This window comes from Penicillium griseofulvum (assembly GCF_001561935.1).
Source record: "Penicillium griseofulvum strain PG3 chromosome Unknown contig_84, whole genome shotgun sequence".
In the NCBI taxonomy this organism is placed as follows: domain Eukaryota; kingdom Fungi; phylum Ascomycota; class Eurotiomycetes; order Eurotiales; family Aspergillaceae; genus Penicillium; species Penicillium griseofulvum.
The window spans coordinates 1,749,410-1,770,996 of record NW_024467475.1 but is presented as its reverse complement, the minus strand read 5'-3'; the positions used below and the strand labels follow the sequence as shown (position 1 = coordinate 1,770,996).

The window sequence follows — 21,587 nt, the reverse complement described above, 5'->3', positions numbered from 1 at the left end:
TTTGCCTCAGGCCGCAAATATCCGCCTTGGATATAAGGCGCCTGGAAATCTTTTTCAAGCCTCGCACGTGATCATGTCTAACTCACCGCCCGGAGCCTTTTGGGCTATACGACCAACCAATTTAATTAAATACTTATACTATACCAACTCTCTCCTACTCAACACCCACACCCTCGAGAATTTGCTGCGTTCGTTGCCTTGAACCGAGGAATCAAAACGCGCGTCAACACCCCGGAAACCCAAGGAAGATTCCGTGAATTTTCGCATCATAAGGGTTCGAAAGCCAAGTCTTGTGTCTCTTTTCGCCATCTGACCCCTACAAAGTGACCATCTCTCTACCCTGATCATTTTTACCACATTAAACGGCAGACAACCTCTCAAAATGTCTGCAATCGACGTAGAGGCTCTGCTTGAGGCTACTGCTCCGGCTCCCGCCGCCCCAACCACTTCGGAAGCCCGTGACGACCAGTCGCGCGCGGACCCCGACGAGCGTCCTGATCGTTCCCGCGATAGTCGCCGTCGCCGCGACCACAGCCGTGACCGCCTCCCCGATCGAGACCTGGAAGGCGATGATGTCATGAAGAACGACCCCGCTACTGCTAATGGAGACCCTAGAAGCCGAAAGAGGATCGATGAGCAGCACCGCCCTCGCCGTGACCGTGACGGCTACCGCTCCGGTGACTTCTATCGTGGTGGAGGACGCCCTCGTTCCCGTTCCCGTTCGCCTTATGATGACCGTCATTACAGGCCCAATCGCCGCCAGCGCGAGCAAGGAAGACGCTCCCACCGTGACAACGATGCCCGTCGTGGATTTGGTGATACCCGTCGTGGATCTGGTGCTTCCCGTCGTGGATCTGATGCTTCCCGTCGTGGATCCGATGCTTCCCGTCGTGGATCTGATGCTTCCCGTCGTGGATCTCTTGATGACCGCAAGTCTCCCGAGCTTACTGAAGAAGAACGTGACAGACGTACTATCTTTGTGCAGCAACTTGCTGCTCGTCTGCGAACCCAAGACCTAGTCAAATTTTTCGAAAAGGCCGGCCCCGTTAAGGACGCTCAAATCGTCAAGGATCGTGTTAGCGGACGCTCTAAAGGGTATGTTTTCATATGTTACTTCATAGGATTACTTGCTAACATCTGTATAGTGTCGGTTACGTCGAGTTTAAAAGAGAGGAGTCTGTCGATGTTGCCCTCCGACTCACCGGACATATGCTACTAGGAATTCCCATCATTGCCCAACTGACTGAAGCGGAGAAGAACCGCCAAGCTCGAAATCCCGAGGCTACTGCAGGCAACCAACCCACTGCACCGTATCACAGACTCTATGTTGGTAATGTCCATTTCAGCATTACTGAAGAAGATCTCACGAATGTCTTCGAACCATTCGGCGAGCTCGAATTTGTTCAGTTGCAAAAGGATGAAACCGGCAGAAGCAAGGGTTTTGCTTTCGTTCAGTACATTGTCCCTCCAGCCATTTGTGTTCTTAGCACTCCCACTAACCGACTTAACCAGATTCGCGGATGACGTACAAGCCCGGAACGCTTTGGAAAAAATGAACGGATTTGAACTTGCTGGACGAGCTATTCGGGTTGGTCTCGGCAATGATAAGTCCGCCCCTGACACGCACGCCAATCGCCCCTCCGGTGATTCGTCCACCATTTTCCAGGGATCCTCGTTCTCCGGCCAGGGAGGCCGTGGCGTTCAAGCCGGAGGTTCCAACAACTTTGACCGTAACAAAGCCGAGAAGGGTGGTGTCGGTGCTAGTGCACTTGATGACACAGACGTTGCTGGTGTCAACTTCAACAACTACTCTAGGGATGCGTTGATGCGGAAACTTGCACGAACTGATGAGCCCCAGCCTACCGACGATCGTCAGCAGTTCCTCCGACCCAAGACCGAGACTAAGCCGCTTCCCATCAATGTCAACATGGCTAGCCGCTGTGTTTTGCTTCGCAACGTGTTCGACCCCGCCGAGTAGGTTTCCTTGACTTCATCATGAGTGAATAGATGCTAACTAATTTACAGAGAGACCGGCGAAGACTGGGTCAAGGAAATGGAAGAGGAAGTCCGCGCCGAGTGTGAGCGGAAATATGGCCATGTAGTTCACATTTCCCTAGATCTCAATTCGCCGGGAGATATCTACCTGAAGTTCGATCGCGTTCAAGGTGGCGAGAATGCTCTCAAGGGCCTCAATGGCCGATACTTCGGCGGACGACAGATCACCGCCCAACCCGTCGTGGATGCCGTCTACAGCAGTCTTTTCTCCCGGACTAAGGCTATCTAGATCAATACTCATCCCGAGTACATTCAACTTTCGACATACGATATTAACCTGGCAAACTTAACCTGGCAAACTATTTGAAGACAGATTCCCCTAACGTCTTCCCTGGACTTCTGGACGGCTCTACTACCCGGTAGGTGCCACTCTTTCAGCGAGTTCTTGTTTTTTTTTCAATTGTTCGGCACTCCCCGTGTGTCACTTGTCCCTTCTACCCACCCCTTTTGTGGGTAGAAGTGGACCTTGCTACCATATGATCGTTTTTAGCAGCGTGCTTGTGCATCTTGTTGCCCTGTTTGTGTAATTTCCCCAATGATGTCAATGGAGTTAAGTCAAATATTCAAGGTTTCACCCTGTAGTTCTCGTACTCGTACTCTGTAGACTTAAGTGGAGCTCAAGAAGCAAGATATCCACTTCTTTGTATAGATGCTTTCATCTTCTCTTTTACAAAGATCTTCGATATTCACAGGAATTGTTGAAAGGCCAAATTCCTATAGGTAGCATGCGTATATAGCTTCACTTAATTGGTAAATAATTAGATGTCCCCTATACAATTATAGCACTAAAAGAGCTATCCGCCGGAACGAATGTGCCGGTCCGAGTCTTCTTATCTGCCGACGCTCGGGCCAGATGTATTCTCCCCACAGTTCTTTCAACACTTTTCTTCCCTACTTGACTTCACTTCGATGGACCAATGACTCTCCTTTCAAGGCGAGTAACAGGCCGGGTCTGGACCTCGGCTGACTGTTACAGTGCGTGAGAGCTTATCTGCTGTGAAGGTCCTTGCTAACACAACTTAGGCTTCGCTTTCCTTCGAGCGCGATGCTACAGTACCGAGTCTGTGCCGCCTGGCCAGTTGACAGCTAAGAAGCAGCCACAGTTCCGCGATTATTTTGTCACCCACCTACCGTCGTCCTCGCTTCATCCGGACCCCCGTGGTCCATCCTCGTCATTCCATAAGCTTCCTCGCTCCGCCTCTATACCTCACACCGGAGATACTCCGCAATCACCAGCTGCCTTCCAAGCTTTAATAAACCGTGAGACAACGGTCGTCCGGATTCCACTCCGCAACGCGAAGCACCATTTCGGTGCCGTCACTTCCCGCGGAACCCGCCCGTCAAATGAAGACACATACCAAGCCGGCGTCATTGACATCCCCGCCTTTGCGAAGCGACCTCCAACTTCGCTAACGATTAGACGATCCAATAAACAAGATCCTTTAGCCCAACCGCGGGAGTCGCGCGGCGCGGAAACAGCTAGTGGAGACCCACAAGTCTTTTATTTCGGTGTCTTTGATGGCCATGGCGGATCCGAGTGTAGTTCATTCTTGAGGGACTATCTGCACGAGTATATCCAGAATGTGGCATTTGATATCGAACTACGGTCCAGCCTACGACCTGGTGCTGAAGTGCCACCTGCCACTAGCGAACTACCTGTGATGCAGGAGGGTGATCGACGCAGAATCGGAGACCTAGAGAAATACCTTGTGCAGACCTGGAGACGGGTAGTTGGTGGCTACTTCAAGAGATTCAAGCCGCCGCATTTCGCCTACAATGGCACGGAGGCTACGAACCCGAGTGTTGAAAATCACATCTCCATTGAGGAAGTCGTGGAGTACGCCTTCTTGCGCGCAGATCTAGACTTTGTCAACGCTCAAGCAGCCAAGCGAGACGACGATCTTGTCCGAGCGGAGAGACCTCTGAACGATGATGAAATCTTCTACAGGCCTAGCATGACCCGATCTCCCCAGATCGGCGGAAGCGCCCGGTTCAAGGGCGGCAGCACCGGAAGTGTCGCCATGATCTCGACCCCGACGCCCACCCCCTTCTGGCACCCCGTCGCCCCGTCAAGCCTTCTAGTTGCCCATGTCGGCGACACCCGTATGCTTCTCTGCTCAACAGAAACTGGCGAGGCCATCCCCATCACGTCAAACCACCACCCGTCCTCCCCGATCGAGGCATCCCGACTCCGACGGTACGCCACAACCTTTGTAACCGACTCTTTTGGCGAAGAACGTATGAGCGGACTAGCCAACACGCGCGCTTTCGGCGATGTTCAGTCCAAGCGCATTGGAGTCTCTGCTGAGCCCGAGCTCAAGCGTATAGAGCTTGGCCCGGCCGAGTTCTCATTCTTAGTTATGGTATCCGATGGCATCAGCGGGACACTGCTTGACCAGGAGGTCGTTGATATCGTTAAGGAATCTAAGACACCGGAGCAGGGGGCGCGAGATGTGGTCAATTTCTCGACGGAGGTCACTCGGGAAGGTGACAATGCCACTTGTCTTGTTATTCGACTTGGTGGTTGGGAGCGTCGTCTCGAGGGCGGCGTTGGTAGTATGGGTACTAAGGAATCTCGCGAGTGGCGTCGACAGGATGCCACTGATCCGCGCAGGTCACGGACGTGAATGGTTCTGTATATTTGGGAGTTTTGTCCTGTACATATTTTTTTTCGGCCTCTAGACTGGTCGTATATAATCAATGGTGTCTATAAACACCAACGTGATACAAGATTATATCCAAAATCATCAAGATGTAACAATGTAAGGGTATGTTTCAAGTTCAAGTCCAGTTTCAATCACGATCATCTCCAGGTGGACCGCGTGGGGAAAGCTCACTGGAGTCCCAAGGTTCCGCGTAATCCGCAGGACATTCCACAATTTCTCTCTTTCTTCCTTTTCCCTTTCATCCCTTCTTTTTTTCACTTCTCTCATTTAACGCCTCAAGGGTTTCAAGTGCGTAGCAACAAAGCGTGCTTATCTCCTCTTATCGTTGAAATTTCTCCTTGTTCCTTGGGCATCTCCTATCCTTATCCCGAGGGGAATTCCCTTATTCTTATCTGACACCGTGTGTTTTCTCTCCCGAGGCCTCTACCGCATTTGTACAACCCGTCTAAAGCTAACAGTACCTAGACTCTCCGCTATCCATACGTCCCTCCTTATCTACACGAGAACATTTCGCACACCCCTTTCACAATGAGCGCAAGAACACGACGACAAAAGGCTTCCCTCGCTGCTGAGGAGAGTGAAGACTCACTTGGCAATGGCTCCGTCTCTACACCTTCGAAGCGTGCCTCCTCCAAGAAGAGGGCCAGATCAGCCGCACGGGGAGAGAGCAAGGAAGAGAAGGAAAACATCTTCCTTTTCATTCCGAATCTTATCGGTAGAATGCCCCGCTGATGTGGCTTGAAGCTTCGAGTTGCTATATAGCTCAACAATTAACACGTTTTCAGGGTATTCCAGAGTCTTTTTGACCTTCGCCTCCCTATATTACATGCCCCTCCATCCCCGGACCTGCTCCTTCCTCTACACGGTGTCCTGTCTGCTGGACGGCCTGGACGGTTATGCAGCACGACACTTCCACCAATCTACCACCTTCGGTGCAGTGCTGGACATGGTGACCGACCGATGCACCACCGCGTGTCTTCTAGTCTTCCTGAGCTCCGCTTGGCCCCGATGGGCCATCCTGTTCCAGGGTCTCATCAGCTTGGACATGGCCAGTCACTACATGCACATGTACGCCACGCTAAGCATGGGCGGATCCGGCCAGAGCCATAAGAAGGTCGACCCTAGCCGTAGCTGGATTATGTACCAATACTACACCAGCAAGGTAAGACTCCGCAATGACCTGACTTTGCAGACCCCAAGCTTATCCGCAATTTTCTATTAGCTCGTTCTGTTCATCTGCTGTACCGCCAACGAAGCCTTCTTCATCGGCCTGTACCTCTTGTCTTTCTCCTCGCCAACCCTATCTCCCTCGCTCCTGCAGCCCATCTCCGACTCCCAGCTTTCCTCCGCCCAGCCCGGAAACCCGGCCCACCCTGAACCAGCCAGCCTCTTCGCCAGCCCCTGGAGTGCCGGTGCCCTCGAGATGGCGCGTGCGAATAAGCTCGAGAGCACATGGCCGTGGATCATCACCGGTATCTCGTTCCCCATCATGGCCTTCAAGCAGTTCGTCAACGTCGTCCAGATGGTGAATGCCAGCAAGTGGCTCGCCGAAGGCGATCTCGCTGCCCGCCGAGCCAACCGCAAGAAGTAAAAGGCTACAACTACGGCATCAAAGCTACACGGTAGCTAGTCGAAATTTCCGATTCCTTCCTACTTCTCATGCATGTCTTTGGAGCTATGGTCTGTGTTTTCGGGGATACGCAAGCAGACAGCGCTAGGAGCTGTCCCTTCCTCCCTAGGGGAGTGGTTGATCTGGTAGTTGGATCCTATTCATACGCGTCTTGGACAGGAATGGCCTTTGGCCAGACATGGTCCGGATCCTGGGGCCCTGTATAGTACACACGCGGGTTGTGTTTTTTCTTTTTCTTTTCTTGCCATTTGTTCTCTCTTCTTCTTCCCTTCTTCTTCCTTTCCATTTACCCTTTTCTTTCTCGCTTTCGGGCTCTGTCTCTACGGCCTGGTTCCTCAATCTTGTCTTCTCTTTACTCATTGCCTTTGCCGGTTCATCATTAACGTTTTACATCATTTAATGCATCTCTCTTGTATTTGACTCTACTTATGACTAGAAAGATCTAGTCAATGGTAGCCGTGGAATCTTGTTTCCGGATATCATCGATTTCTTGTTGGCTTACCCAAGTGAAACTGGTCCCTTTGATTTTGGTCCTTTTCGAGTACTTATTTGCTTCTAAAACCTCACATCGTACATAGGTATCTATTGAGTACTCAGTCCGCACTCAGTCTATACCCAAAGAAGCCCTTTGTCCCACAATTCTGTCTGCGAACTACTTTTTGATGGCTATCATTTCTTACCGGAAGCCATCCTACTAAGGGTGCACGATCTTCCGATCTCATTCCCCTCTCAAATAATAACGCACAAGAATACACATAAGCGGTCCTGTGATATCTTTCCAGTGGTCTTTCCAGCGGTCTTCCCAGCGGTCTGTTCAGTATTCTTTTCAGATATCATTCTTTCTATAAATATCGACAGCAAAAAAAAGGCAGAAAAAGGCTTTGTACAAACGACTTCTCTGAGTATAACCTCCGACTAAATTCGAAGTTCATCTATCATACTGACGGCGCAGTCTACACCTCCTATCCTCGTGGCTTCCCTTTCAGAAACCCTTATATTGCCTCAAAGAGCAGATAGAAATGTCTAATGACTCAGACTCCTCAGAAGTCGCGCACTCAGACATCGAGTGCTTCGAAGCACTACCCGACGACACAGTCGAAGCCATTGGGTCGACAGAGAACGCCATCCGGAAAATTATCAGAGAAAACAAAGAAATCGACATGAAAGATCTAAATTTCACAAACGTCCCACCAGCTATTGCGGACAGGTTTTCTTTACGCAATACTCGACAGATATATAACCACAGTACTGGTCAAGTGATCCTCAATCTCATAACAGGCGCCCATGAAACAGCTTCGCGCCGCCTAGGCGGTGCAGTGCAAAATGAGATATACAATATGGGACTGGGCAAGTCGATCCGTCCGTTAGGGTCTAAACCCATCTAAGGTGTGTTTTGCAGAAAGGAGGCTGACGAGGCGTATGGTCATGCCCAACCTGTTCCAGGTTGTGATCCAAAATGGCCGACTGTTGTGGTCGAAGTGGGAGTATCTGAGTCATATCGAAAGCTACGGGCAGGTGCGGATTGGTGGATCATGGACTCGAGGGATGATGTAAAGCTTGTGATTATCGTGTCTGTCAGTCGGAAGATACCCGATATCAAGTTTGAGACTGTTATTTTGGAGACCGACTCCTTACTACAGCGGCGCTACGAACTAAAGATACGACAGATTATTATGGTATCCTGCGACGCAAACTCACTGATTTCCATTAGGCCGGCAGTGCCTTTGACCATTGGGTTTGAAGAATTGTTTTGTCGTCAACCAGTCCCGCCTGAATATAATATTGAACTATTACCTGATCGGCTAGGACAAATCTTGGAACACGTGTGGGGGAAGCAAGGATTCTAGCTTATTATTACCTCTGTATCTCTGTTAGTGCTCTTAGGTAGCTTCTTCAATGATACAATTTTTGCTACAATAATCGTGGAGTGATTGTCAAAGTGCTGTGTAAATTCTTGAAGACAGAAGACAAGACAGAGAACGATGGTTGTATAAAGAAAAAAGAATGAAAGTCTGTGTTGGAACTTGTTCTTCTATTGATGGAATTGATAGCCTGGGCTTCATTCACTTCTCCCCCCTACAGGGCTCTATCTGGCTTGAGTACTCCCCGAGCAATATCCACGGTCTCCCACAACCAAAATAGAAACCGAGAGCATGTGGTATGTAGTGATTAGTTTTCCATCATGCGTTCATCCCTTCACATCCCCCTTCATGAAGCTCGACATTCCCATCAACAGGACCGCATATCCAAATCACCTAGACCAGACTCACTCCGGCACAAAGCATAGCCGCTCTGGGTATGTCTGCTTCTTTAGCAAGTGTGCTTTAGCAAGTGTGCTCAGCACAATCGCGCTAGTACAGAATCCCGGAGAGCATTTTGAAGCGACTCGGCGAATGATCACGAAAATGATCTCCGGACTGACATTGCCTGTTTGTTTACTAAGTGTTTAGCAATTGAAGGCCAATAGACTATCGGTTAGTAAACCATGCAGAGGAACTTACCTGGTTGGTTGTTCTCCGATTTGTTTCCCTTGCTCTCCGGGGGCGTTTTGAAGGCATGATGGATGGTGATGACCTGCAGTTGATTAGCAATAGAAACTTGGTAAAGGTTGATCTAGGACTTGCAAGCTCCATTCCTGGGAGGACATGGCTATTGTATTCTTGTTTCAAGAATTACGTGGGAAATCGTTCCTCTTCCCAGGCGTCCTGCAGTCGATTAGCAATAGAACAATAAAGGGAGAACTAGAAATTACAAGTCCACTCATGGGACGGACAGGGTTATCCTCTAGGCCTTCATATCCATCGCATTCGGCTCGAAGGCGCATAACTCAACTTGAGGAGGCCTTTTGGCGTGACAACGCATAGAGCGAAGAGGAGCTCGAAAAGCCATAGGGAATCCCTCATAGTTCCACGTCATGCATCATGCATCGCGCGTAACATCCTCATTCGCCTCGAAATCGGCATCGTTATCTCATCGTTGAGAACATAAGTTCGACTGTCTGGTCGGTATCGCTCTCGATGCTCATTGGTAGTAGGCGCTCGCGCTCGCAGACCATGTATTGCGGGCAAAAGAGAGACACTATGATGAGGATGGTTTGGTATGTGTTTCTAATGGAGAAGGAAGGAACAAAAACCTTTAGGATGAGTTGACTTCTGACAGAAGTCAACTCATTGACTTGGAGTGTTCTGGGGATCAGCCATAAGTAGGATTGGTGATCTAAACCGGGAATGACAGTAATCTGAGAAGAGGCCAGAAATGTCAAGCCGGACTCCCAGGATTTTAGTGGGTGACCGATTTGATGTCATTCATGGTGAATGTTCCCGTTCGAGTCGAAATCGATCGGTCAGTTTGCATCTCTAACTGGTATATATATATAAAGAGAGAGGAGGGAGATGGAGATGGAGATGGAAAGGGGGAGGGGAGAGGGAGAAGAGAAGATGAGGGAAGAAAGATGGATGGAGGAAAGATAAATAGAAAGAGGATGGTGCTGCTCAAGGCAGGAACCTAAACAATTCCACATCGGGAAAGAACAAGGCTTATAGAACAAAGTCGACCAATCCGCCTAATTCATTCGAGTTGCACGACTCGATTGTTTTCTTTTTCTGTCATTATTTGGGACTTGTATATACATCATCTGAAACTACTCGCTGAATTTCGACTGGCCTAATTTTACCATGTTCTACAATATATTATGGACCCGCTACAGGTCTTGTGTTAGTGAGACATTTAATGATAGTTTTCTAGTACACTGTAGGAAATATACTATAGACTGAGTGGCTATCTATATACCTCATTTTAAATATTCTTATCATAGACATCAATGACTATATATATTGACGTTATGATCCATAAGTTCTCGATAGACTAATAAACTACAACTACCAATAGAAGTTATAGAATGAGTGTTGTATAGAAACGGCAGACCCCATGGGCCGAGGATCTCTAGCTCGGGTCGTACTCGTATACATGCCTTGATTGAGCGTCAATTGACTTGGAAGCGAGGATAAAGCCCCTCTTAACCCCTAAATATACATAGTACACGGCGCTAATCCGCGTATATTCTCTGTTATGCACATTAATCGGATCTAAAGTCCCCCGACTGTCTTAATTGGCGGCTTGGCACCCTCCGCGACGTAGGTACATATAAGCCTCCCCCCAACTGTGGACCCGAGCATTGTTCTCTTTGGACGAATATATCAGTTCTCGCTTTCGATATTCATCCAATATGGAAGATCACACGAAATACACAGCCAAGCATGTCGACGCAGAGCTCCACTTCTGGAGACGCCCGGATGCCGACAACAGTGTCAAAGTTGACTCTACCAAGGGTAAACCGGAGGACATCAAGAAAACACACGTATCAAATGAGACGCATCGGGTGTTGGTGCATGATATCCGAGGACAAGAATCATCCTTCACACTCGACAAGAACGGATTCGTATACCTGTCACACGAAATGCCCGATCTCGACATGGTGTCAGACGAACAGCATGTTAAGGACACGATCATTCCGAAGACCGAAGAGTTAGTTCGCCAAATGTCGGTACCAATCCTACAATAAACACGTGCCTCGTGATTAGAGTAGCTGAACGATGTCACAGAACTGGTGCTACTAGAACAGTCACATTTGTACATCGGGTTCGATGTCTCGCTGTAGACACAGCCTTACTCGCTGACAACCGCGCCCCGGCATACCATGTGCACTCAGATTTCACGCCTACGGGTGCACTCCACTTCTTGCAGATGATTATTCCAGATGAGCTAGAGCGCAACCGTCTCCTTGCTGGCCGTGTTCTGATTATCAATGTGTGGCGGCCGTTGAAAACCATCCAGAGAGACCCCCTCGCAGTATGTGACTGGAGTTCCATTAGTGTTCAAGACAAGGGTAGTTCTACTCGTTTGAATCTGCCAATTGGGCGGCACGAACTCGGGCAGTATGCGTTTAGTCCGACTCAGAGATGGTGTTATCTCAGCGATCAACAACCCAATGAACCTCTTGTCTTCACTCAGTTTGATAGTTCCAAAGTGGATGAGGGAGGTTTTACAGTCCCGCATAGTGCATTTGTTGATCCGGAATATACCGAGTGTGCTGCAAGGGAGAGTCTAGAAATCAAGATGTTTGCATTTGTTTGAAGTTTGTTTAGTTTGTTCTGTTTGTCTCATACAAAGGAGAACCTTGGGCTATATTTAGTTTCCTCACAGATCAGGCATTTATTTTAATCTGAGTCAAAAGAATCCATTTTCTTTCAAGTTTCCCGAATACCCGCGGGAAAAAAAAATCATATCCTTAAATGACACAGTTCTTTATTCTGCCTTGTACGGAGTACCTAGGTAGGCATCTGAAAAATTTTCCACGTTGCACACGTGTTGTTCTATGCAAGGCGTAAGAATGTAAAAAATTCAATTTAAAAAAAACTTGTAACCCTTGCTACCCAAATTGCCTAAATCCTTCGGAGACTGACGAAGGCTCCGGGACCCTGCATGACTCGAAGGTTTAGGGTTCTTTTATAGGGTGGACTAGGGCGATTTAGGATCTTTTAGGATCTTTTTAGGGTAAAATCGGGAAACTCCCTTGTTGCCTGATGTGATCGCCATTCGGTCCGCACGGCACTGCATCAAGGAAATACGGCATTGGGCTTAGAACTTGTAAAACACATTATGGGGACCCTGTCGTCATTTGATGTTTCAATTTTTTTTTTTTTTTTTCCTTTGTTTCATTTTCAATTTTGTGCAATTTCCTAATATTATGAGAAATCAGAATATACTAAAGTCAAATGATTACTCATACTAGAAATAATTACTCATACTGCCTGGAATGAGTACAACATACTATCATTTGACGAGCTATATCACGCCTTTGGGGAAAAGATCCAATAAAAAAATAGCGTGGGACCTTGTGAGAGCTGGCGCCATTTTTTTAAGCCATAAGGTGATCACATCTCTCGGGATGGTCCCACATAAAGTGGGTCCAAAGATTTTCTCCTTTAAGTGACTCACTTGGTCTATAAAGGACCTTGCATTCCGGTTTTTTCACTCAGCACCTCATCTCATCCTTTTCGGAGGTGATGGTCTCTCCCCTCTATATAAAAAGTTGTTTCCCTTTCTTTCAAACCTTTGAGAATGGGCCAGAGGCATAACAGACGCCGTACTCGTCGTTCAAGCAATCGCACTATCCTCGCTCAACATCCGACCTTGCCATTGACATCTATTCAAACACCTCAGAATAGCTTTTGCAATCTTGCGTCTGTCGACAACTCTCCTGACGCATGCATTTCACGTGGATCTCCGGCAGCCGCCCTCGCCCCATCATGGCAATATGGGAATACAGCCTGGCAGATCCGTGACCGCCCATCGCGGCTGGAATCAGGCGGATTGGAAGAAGCGCAGTGTCGTCTATTCGGTGGAGAGCCGGGCGACGATGTGAGCCTTTGTTACCGAATGCTTGAGTACTTCGGCGGACTCGACTACATCGACTCGTGAGTACCTCGATTCCGATTCACCTGAAAAACATCAATCCTGACATTTCTTTCAGCACGAGTGGCCATGCCCTTGGAGATTGAATGTCTGAAGATTCCGTCTGGAGACTTAACTGGACGGTTGTTTCGCCACCCTTTTTTTTTTTCCTAGTCAACAAAAAACGACAAAACACCAAAACGATTTTAACGAATTTGCGACGCTTTATGGAACCGCATTCGACAAATAAAACAAAAACGCCATCGAAAACCGACAACGTGACGCCCTGCGTCTTCTGTCACCCGCTGCAAATGCGCCCACACCACACTATACCACAGTGGCACGAACGCCAGATCACATGGATTACCCCGGTTCCCCGACTTGTAGCAATGAAGATGCCTCTCAGGTATTGGATTGGTCCCTCTTGACCCGGGCCGTGTGGATTCTGGTCCACTGATACTATCGCACATATGAGAAAATGAGTCATAGGCATTTTCTGACTGATACTTTCTATCCATTTGTCTTGATTGGTTGAGTTTGCGTCCGACCTCGTGTTGTTGATGCTTGAATTCCCTTTCTGGGCGGACTGGGGAGGTCTTGGTTATCTTTGTTATGAGGGGAGAATTGTGTGCGATGGATCTGTTCTTGTCTATACTCCTAAAACTGAAGGAAATGGATACGGCTGCAGCATGTGGGTTCGATTGGATATTATGACTGTAGCTCTGATAGAGTGTATTTAATCAGTATATATGCAGCCTTGAGCGCATACCACAAAAATTATGAACATATTTCAAACTTGAGAAAATTTACCATGAATAACATAAAATAATATGCCTACTCCCGAGGTCCTTATGTAGTAATAGTACCCCGTATACTCCGTACATGTGATGTCTCACCGCCTGTGCCACTCAAGAGAAACTGCCACGTATTAAGTCCCACTTTAGGAAGGCGGTAAGTGGTCCCTGCTTGAGGACACGGTCATCACCAGATCAGGAAGTGCGATATTGATTCTCCCTTCATCACTCCTTTGTTTCTTGTGGGCCAGGCTTTTGGGCTCTTATTAACTTCTTATTCTATTTCTACAGCCCAAACGCGTTCACTTGACCGTTCAAACTGGCTACTGTTAACAGCCCTGTGCAACACGATCTTTAAATTCCGCGGCCAGCGGCCACCGCTGTCTGTACCATAAACCTGCCGCAGGATGTCGTCAGACTACACCTATGATGAGCAGGTAAGGATGGGACTTGATCCGATAGACATGCACCAATGCTAACTTTCGCTTTCAGGGACAATTCTTCCCCTTCTTCATCCTCACCTTGACCGGCCTGGTCACTCTCCCTCTCACCTATAACCTCCTACGACCTAGCAAAGGTGAGATTTGACACTATACCGGATGTATCTTCTATGATCTAACGGTGTTACGTGATCTACAGAGCTTGAGAATACCGCTCCCCGCATCAAATCCGATTTCAAACCTAAAGATGCGGACCTCATCGACGCGCAGAAGCGCAAGCGCCTGCGCAAAGAGCGCCGAATTAAGCGCATTATCACGGTCATCGTTGGATATGCCGTGATGGCATGGATGGTCTACTTAATCACCGTCACCGCGAGGACAACGGTGAAGGCATATGACCCTTATGATATTTTGGGTGTCTCGAGGGTAATTTAATCAGCTCCGCGCGTGCTCGCCAAATAAGCTCAGTGGATCTTAACTGACTCAATTCTCGGAAAATAGAGCGCAGATGAGAAAGCTATCTCCAGACACTACAAGCGCATGTCTTTGATCTACCACCCTGATAAAATCCGGCCCGACCCCTCCAAGAACGAGACCATGGAAACTCTCAACGAGCGCTTTGTGGAGCTTACCAAGGCCTATAAAGCTCTCACTGACGAGGAGGTGCGAAACAACTACCTCCAATTTGGCCATCCCGATGGCAAACAGAGTTTCAGCATCGGTATCGCCCTTCCCAAGTTCATTGTTATGGACGGCAATGGTAAATACGTTTTAATGGTTTATGGCGCCCTTTTGGGTGTTCTTCTGCCTTATATCGTCGGCAAGTGGTGGTATGGATCCCAGCGCTACACAAAGGAGCGTGTTCTTGTTGCCAGCGCCGGAAACATCTTCCGTGAGTACAAGGAAGATATCACCGAAGGTGGAATTATCAGCGCTTTGTCGTCTGGCGAGGAATTCAATGATATGCTCAAGGGTGCCCGAGCCGAGTCTGGCCTCGCCAAGCTCGAGAAGCGGGTGCTGGCAGATGATAACTCGTTCCTTACTGCCAAGGATCGTGCGGCGCTGAAGCAGTTGGATACCTCATCTCGCCGGAAGGCTTTGGCTTTGCTGTGGGCTTATCTTGGCCGAATTGATATTGGCGATGCCTCTCTGGATGCTGGTAAGAAAAATACCCCCGTGATTTTCTGAACGTACCACTAACCAAGCGTCCGCAGAAAAATACGAAGCCGCTCCTGTCGCCCTTGCTCTCGTTGAAGCTTTCACTGCTATTTCACTCGCATTTGGTAACCTTGGACCGATCGTCGGTGCTTTCAAAACTTCTCAGAACCTCATTCAGGCTGTGGCCCCGGGATCATCACCACTGCTGCAACTCCCCAACTTCACTGACGCCATTGTCAAGTCCGTGGAGGGCGAAGACTCTAAGGAGCATTTCACTGTTCAAAGGTACATGGAACTGCCAGAGGCTCAGCGACGCAGTCTTACTGTCGGTGCTGGTCTCCTCTCGGATAAGCAATACACTCACGCCGTGTCCGTTGCCAAGCAACTTCCCATGCTCCAACCTGATCGGATCTTCTTCAAGGTTATGGGAGAGAAGGTGATCACACCCAGCAGTCTGGTACAGCTGGTTGTCAAAGCCCGCTTCATCCCGCCAGGCAGCACATCCGTGCCGCCAGTGAACCCGCTTGACCTAGAGGACATCGACCCCGATGAGGACGACCTAGAAGCACTGATGGGTCGCAAGCCAGCCAAGAACACCGCCACCAAGATGGTGGATGGCAGGAATGTCGAGACTAAGATCGAAACTATCCAGCCGCCTCTTGCCCATGCACCATACCTAGCGCGCGACCACTCCCCGCGCTGGAACATCTTCCTTGCAGACGCCAAGCAGGGCAAGATGGCTGTGCCTCCGTTTACATTTACCACATTCGACAAGCCGATCTTCGACGAGGCCGGCAAGCCCACCTTCAACGTCCAAACTCTCAAGATGCAGTTCCAGGCTCCCCCGCAGGTCGGCGACTTCACCTTTATCCTCCACATGATCTGTGACAGCTACCTCGGCCTTGACAACATGGCTCAAATTACCCTGCACATTGATGATCCTGCCAAAGCAGCCGCCGTGGAAGAGGAAGACGACATCAGCGAGCCAGACGAGGGTAAGTTCTTCTCTGCTAGTACTATTTGTTTCTTTTATTAACACTTTTTTTCAGATTCCATCGCCGGTCAAATGCAAGCGATGAAGACAGGCCAAGCACCTAAGAAGAAGTCTAAGGATAAGGATTCTGATGACTCTAGCGAGAGTGATACCGACGGTGATGCTGCTGATACTAGCGACACCGACACAGAGACGGAAGACGAGGATTGATTTCCTTTTTCATGCATTTGATTTGATTGTACTCACATATTGTGAGATGTGTATGTGTGACACTGGTCTTGGATCTGAACCTTGGCCTTACCCTAGGCTTAGACCTACTGTTGCCACTAAGGCGTTATAGGGTTTTGTCAAATGAAACTCTTACTGGGTAGCTACGTACTTATATGTAATTCTTTCGAATTCATTGCTTTTCTGAGTAATGAGGTAGGAAGCTTAGATCCCCCCGATTATCGTGCAATAGGTTGGAATGGTTACAATAGAGTTGAATAAATGTATCATACCTTTCGCCTCATTAAGAAGAATAGTCGCCTGTATATAGTCTTTCCTTAACGAGGGCTTGAAGAGTAATTGACATGCTAGGATGCCAACTCAACTCTTGTATGATTTATGCATTACATGACCTACCCCATACTTGCTTCTATCCTAAGTTGAAAGACGCAGTAATAGAGCTTGATAATTTGTTATTGACTTGCCGAACATGTTCCTTACTATGGAGTATGTACATGTTCGGCGAGAAAGTACCCCCTGGGGCAACGCAGTCCCGAGCCAATGCATAAGCCCAATCTTCCACAATCCATTCCATGTCCTTCGTGTCTCCATGCCTCCTCCATGTTTGCTCCACACCTCCTTCACTCGTCCCCTGCGCCTCCTCTGTACTTGATCTGTGTCTCCTCCATGCCACCTCCATACCTCCCCATGCTTCTCCACGACTCCCCATACCTCCACTGTTCCTCCGCCGTACCTCATCCGCACCTCTTCCAAATATCCACAACTTCCACCCCCATTCATTCGTAGTAACCCTGTCCCCAAATGATTTGTTCCCTGGCCCCGCTTGATGCAGGACCAGGGAATGCACGCGTTAGGGTCGCTCCGGGACATCAGCCTGTCCTCTCAACGTACTCAGCACGGGATTTTTGTGAGCCCTGCGACGGAAGAAGACTCTCTTTCCCCATTTCCAGGCTTCGACACCCATAAAGAACAGAACAGCCTCGACCGCCACAATACCCCATTCCCAGGTGATAGGCTTATGTTTGAAGACAACGTCATTCAAAACAGGGATATAGAGGATAGGGAACATGGTGATCCATCCCGCCATGATAGACCAGAAAAGGAACTTATTCCGCCAGACATCGTACATCCACTGCGTGAAGTATTTCTTGGATTTCGGTTGCATGCGGAAGAACGACCGACGTAGGTTAACCATTTCCCAAGCTAGGAACAGCGCAAACCAAGTCAGACACACGAACGTCGTGGCACGTGCCTTGAAGACTAGCTCGCAGCCTTTGATATCCTCCGACCAAGCCTTGTTGCATCCGCTGGCGAGGTTTCCGTCGCCGAATCCCCACATGCGGATGGAGAATGCCGCTAAACAGAGCGCTGCGGTCCAGATACCATATACCAGAATGTCGATGATGACCTCCCAGGTGAAGATACCTTGTTTGCTCTGTGGAGGACGGTTCATGATATCGGGTGCAGCGACCTCCATTCCGAGACCCATGTCGGGCATGCCTGATGTGATCATGATAATCCAGAGAATTTCGACGGGTGATAGAGGGAACACGGATTGATTATCAGCGTCTTTGAAAGCTAATCCGATAAGTAGAGTGCAGGCCTGGGCGATGTTCTCTGACAATAGATGAAGCACGAATTTCTGGATATTGTCAAAGATACGACGGCCTTCTTCGACGGCATTGAGAATCGAGGCGAAGTTGTCATCAGTAAGGATAATATCGGATGCGTCTTTGGCGACATCCGAACCTGCCTGTCCCATGGCGATACCAACATCGGCGTGCTTAAGCGAAGGAGAATCATTCACTCCGTCGCCAGTCATAGCCGCGAAGCGACCACGGCGATGGAGGGCGTCAATCATACGCACCTTAGTCTGTGGCGCGCAGCGTGCAATAACCAGAGGGAGAGTAGGAAGTGCATCAACCTGCTCATCAGTGAGCTTATCGAATTGACTAGCAGTCATAACCATAGCGTCGGCGACATCAGCCGCCACTGCATCGAAATTGGTAGGAAGGATTCCGACTTGTTGAGCGATTGCTTTAGCAGTACCAGGGTGATCACCAGTGACCATGTGGACGACGATACCAGCGCGGTAGCAAGCCTCGATAGAGCCCGCAGTCTCAGGACGCGGGGGATCATACAAGCCGATCAGTCCTAGGAAGCACAGATCCTTTTCAATATCTTCACGATTCAGGTCTGCATCTTCGAGTAGCTGTGTCTGGGCCGTGTAGGGTCGGTGGGCGAGAGCCAAGACGCGAAGTCCTAGTTTAGCGAGTTCCTCCATGTTCTGGAGGATCTGTTCGCGATGAGAGTCGGTCATTGGTACGGGGGTAGACGAATCCTGGTCCCAGATAACAGTTGAGCATGAATCTATGATCCGCTCGACGGCACCCTTGGTGAACACCATTGTGCGGGTCTCCTGTGGTGTGATTTTGCTGAAAATCACAGACATCTTCTTGACAGTCGAATCGAATGGGAATTCAGCCTGTTGGTGCCACACTGTACCCTGACCCTTAGTCGTACCTTGACCCTTAGTCCAGCGGTCGCGGTTCCAGTTAAATCTCGATGCAAAGACATGAATAGCGATTTCCGTGGGTTCACCTCGTGCATTCCATTCGCCTTCTTCGGATTTGAACACGTGAGAGAGATTGGCCATCGAGGCCACGTCCAGAAAGTCTTCGAGCTGGCGGTTTCCTGAGACTAGGCCTTCAATGTTCTCCGCGGCGGTGCCCTTCTCTGCATGTTCTAATTGCGAAGGAGGTACAGGAAGGAAGGTGACGTCTCCGACGGTAGGGTTGAAAGGTTCGTTAGATGGACCAACGGAATATGTTCCTCGAGACGGAATCCATGCCTTTTGGACGACCATCTTTCCCTGCGTCAATGTACCAGTCTTATCGGAACAAATATCAGTGACAGCACCGAGCGCCTCCAGCGAGTCTAGCTTGCGAACAATGACGTTTCGCTCGACCATACGCTTAGTACCGACTGCCATGGTGATAGTAAGCACGACCACCAGACACGCTGGGATCATACTGATACCCGTTGCCACGGCGTACATAATGACTTCAGTGTTGCTGCTGAAAGAATTCGCACCCATGCAGACAATGGCGAAGACAACGGCAATTCCAAATAACAAACAAGCAAGCTTTGAAAGCTTCCTCTGCAAAGGTGTTCCGACATTGACACCGAGGAATCGACCCACGGCATCCGCCGATGTAAGACTCCAGGCCTGGACGTACCAACGCTTCTTGGTCTCACCATTGGGGCCACGCTTAACGGGACGACGCTTGCTACCGCTGCCGCGCAATGCGAGGGCAATAGATCCGATTTCAGTGTACATGCCTGTGCTGACAACCACACCACGACCACGACCGCGAGTGACGGTACTAGAGCTGTAGGCAATATTAAGACGATCTCCGGGGCCAGTATCCTCTTTGAATGTCGAGTCGCAATCCTTCTGGACGGGAAGAGACTCGCCAGTCAGGAGAGCCTCGTCGGTTTCGAAATTGACTGCTTCAACCAGGCTGGTATGTGTTAGTAAATTTGCCATTGGCCTTGGCTTCGAAGTCGTAGCTTGAACAGATAGGAATCTCACCGGATATCCGCTGGAACAGTATCACCAGTTCTAAGCTCGACCATGTCACCAGGCACGATATCTGACGAGGGCACTGAAAATGTCTGTCCACCTCTCGAAACAGTTCCCGTCGGGGATGATAGCGAGTGTAGCGATTCCATTGTTTTTTCCGCGGCGTATTCTTGGAAGAATCCGACGATGATGTTCAAGATAATGACGGCGCAGATTACTCCACCCTCGATCCATGATTGAATTCCGAAACTGACAGCCATGGCTAGAATCAACACCTTTAAGAAACAATTGTATTAGATTAGAGAGCTTTGGAGGAATTTCGCGGTATCAACAACGAAGGAGATTAGTGGGAACAGGGAACATACTAGCATCATTGCGTTGGCTACCTGTCGCACCAGGATATTGATAACCGACACGCCTTCACCCTCATCCAGTTTGTTCGGTCCATATTGCTGCAAACGACGACTTGCTTCATCAGGTGCTAGACCCTCATCCAACCCAGTATTGAGTTCCTTCACCACAGCTTGATAAGTAAGCGTGTGAGCCGGTTGACTGAGCGGACTACCACCCGACCCGGCGTCGGGGGCGTTATCATGCTTTTCATCCGTCATTGGAGATTGTTCTCTGGCGAGAAGAAAGCCTGATATGGTAACTACCGAGCTGAATGTTTGGTGCAATCAATTGCTAGATAGTTGAATTAAAAAAAAGTAGCTCGTGTGCGGGGGGGCGCAACCTACTTAGCTGATTAGGTTTCAAGCAAAAGCTCAGACTCTGCTCGTGTGAGACACCATGGATGCCCCAGATTATAGCCTTGGCTTTTTGGCATCCAAGTTTTGATCGCTGGGCACCGACGCACGTTGCACGGATCATTGGAAGAGAAAGAAAGAAGGTCTTGGCGCCGAGATATTGGGTCGTGTTTGATAACCATCCGAGACTTACTACATCTAGAATCTGCAAGCGCAGGCCAAGATTCGGAGCTTTGCGGAGTAAATGTTCCGGGCTTTGGCTGGATTAATGTGCGGTGAATTTATCTGAGCACGCGAGAAAAAGCCGGAATATGGCATTGACGTGACTGCATCGACAAATCAATTACATGGCTCCGAAACGCCCTCGTGGGAGTGGCATAACTCCGCTGCAGGGAAGAGATGGCTATTCTTGGCGCCAAGGCTTGGCGCCAATCTCTTGGCGATTAGGCGGTAGAGGCGGGGGCTGAAAATAATATAACTTGTCTACGATATCAGATTCTTCTAGACAATTAGCTAGATCCACTGTTGTGATACGATGGCTAATCAATTAGGTTCAGATTGGGTTGAATCAAAATAAATTTTCTAGCAAGATGACTCTTGTGCCACTTTCCCCAAATTCCACTTGACCGGGGTCTTATGTACCGTACCCACACTTACTTTATGACCGACCTGTCCCTTTTAAGTCTCAAAGTTAGCGAAGGTTACTAGTCACAGAATAAATATGGGTACCAAGACGCCCGGCTGTCTACTGCCGTTTAACTGGGTGCCCACTATTCCGTACTCCGTACGGAGTACGAGTATCCACATTCCACATAGTGAGTTATCCTCGGTGCCTGG

The 21,587-nt window shown here is 49.0% G+C and overlaps 7 protein-coding genes across 7 annotated transcripts; 6 read left to right on the top strand and 1 right to left on the bottom strand.

Moving 5' to 3' along the window:
- Positions 1–382: 382 nt before the first annotated feature.
- Positions 383–2,284, top strand: PGRI_051920 (putative RNA splicing factor (Pad-1); the record flags this gene model as incomplete). Its single annotated transcript, XM_040792905.1, has 4 exons — positions 383–1,095; positions 1,146–1,454; positions 1,513–1,974; positions 2,026–2,284. The coding sequence occupies 4 exons, from the start codon at positions 383–385 to the stop codon at positions 2,282–2,284; spliced, it is 1,743 nt and encodes a 580-aa protein (XP_040644872.1).
- A 688-nt stretch (positions 2,285–2,972) lies between these two features.
- ptcA (type 2C protein phosphatase PTC6) lies at positions 2,973–4,682 on the top strand (the record flags this gene model as incomplete). Its single annotated transcript, XM_040792904.1, has 2 exons — positions 2,973–3,030; positions 3,079–4,682. 2 exons carry the CDS (start codon positions 2,973–2,975, stop codon positions 4,680–4,682), a joined length of 1,662 nt encoding a protein of 553 aa, XP_040644871.1.
- Positions 4,683–5,249: 567 nt separating this feature from the next.
- Positions 5,250–6,312, top strand: PGRI_051900 (CDP-diacylglycerol--inositol 3-phosphatidyltransferase; the record flags this gene model as incomplete). Its single annotated transcript, XM_040792903.1, has 3 exons — positions 5,250–5,436; positions 5,507–5,883; positions 5,944–6,312. The coding sequence occupies 3 exons, from the start codon at positions 5,250–5,252 to the stop codon at positions 6,310–6,312; spliced, it is 933 nt and encodes a 310-aa protein (XP_040644870.1).
- Positions 6,313–10,576: 4,264 nt separating this feature from the next.
- On the top strand, positions 10,577–11,484 carry PGRI_051890 (uncharacterized protein; the record flags this gene model as incomplete). Its single annotated transcript, XM_040792902.1, has 2 exons — positions 10,577–10,875; positions 10,953–11,484. The coding sequence occupies 2 exons, from the start codon at positions 10,577–10,579 to the stop codon at positions 11,482–11,484; spliced, it is 831 nt and encodes a 276-aa protein (XP_040644869.1).
- Positions 11,485–12,471: 987 nt separating this feature from the next.
- Positions 12,472–12,911, top strand: PGRI_051880 (uncharacterized protein; the record flags this gene model as incomplete). The annotated part of the gene is made up of 2 exons (XM_040792901.1): positions 12,472–12,827; positions 12,884–12,911. The coding sequence occupies 2 exons, from the start codon at positions 12,472–12,474 to the stop codon at positions 12,909–12,911; spliced, it is 384 nt and encodes a 127-aa protein (XP_040644868.1).
- Positions 12,912–14,005: 1,094 nt separating this feature from the next.
- Positions 14,006–16,400, top strand: PGRI_051870 (J domain-containing protein; the record flags this gene model as incomplete). The annotated part of the gene is made up of 6 exons (XM_040792900.1): positions 14,006–14,035; positions 14,091–14,175; positions 14,238–14,464; positions 14,540–15,197; positions 15,253–16,191; positions 16,246–16,400. The coding sequence occupies 6 exons, from the start codon at positions 14,006–14,008 to the stop codon at positions 16,398–16,400; spliced, it is 2,094 nt and encodes a 697-aa protein (XP_040644867.1).
- Positions 16,401–17,268: 868 nt separating this feature from the next.
- PGRI_051860 (cation-translocating P-type ATPase) lies at positions 17,269–20,615 on the bottom strand (the record flags this gene model as incomplete). The annotated part of the gene is made up of 3 exons (XM_040792899.1): positions 17,269–19,942; positions 20,014–20,279; positions 20,370–20,615. The coding sequence occupies 3 exons, from the start codon at positions 20,613–20,615 to the stop codon at positions 17,269–17,271; spliced, it is 3,186 nt and encodes a 1,061-aa protein (XP_040644866.1).
- Between the last annotated feature and the right edge of the window lie 972 nt (positions 20,616–21,587).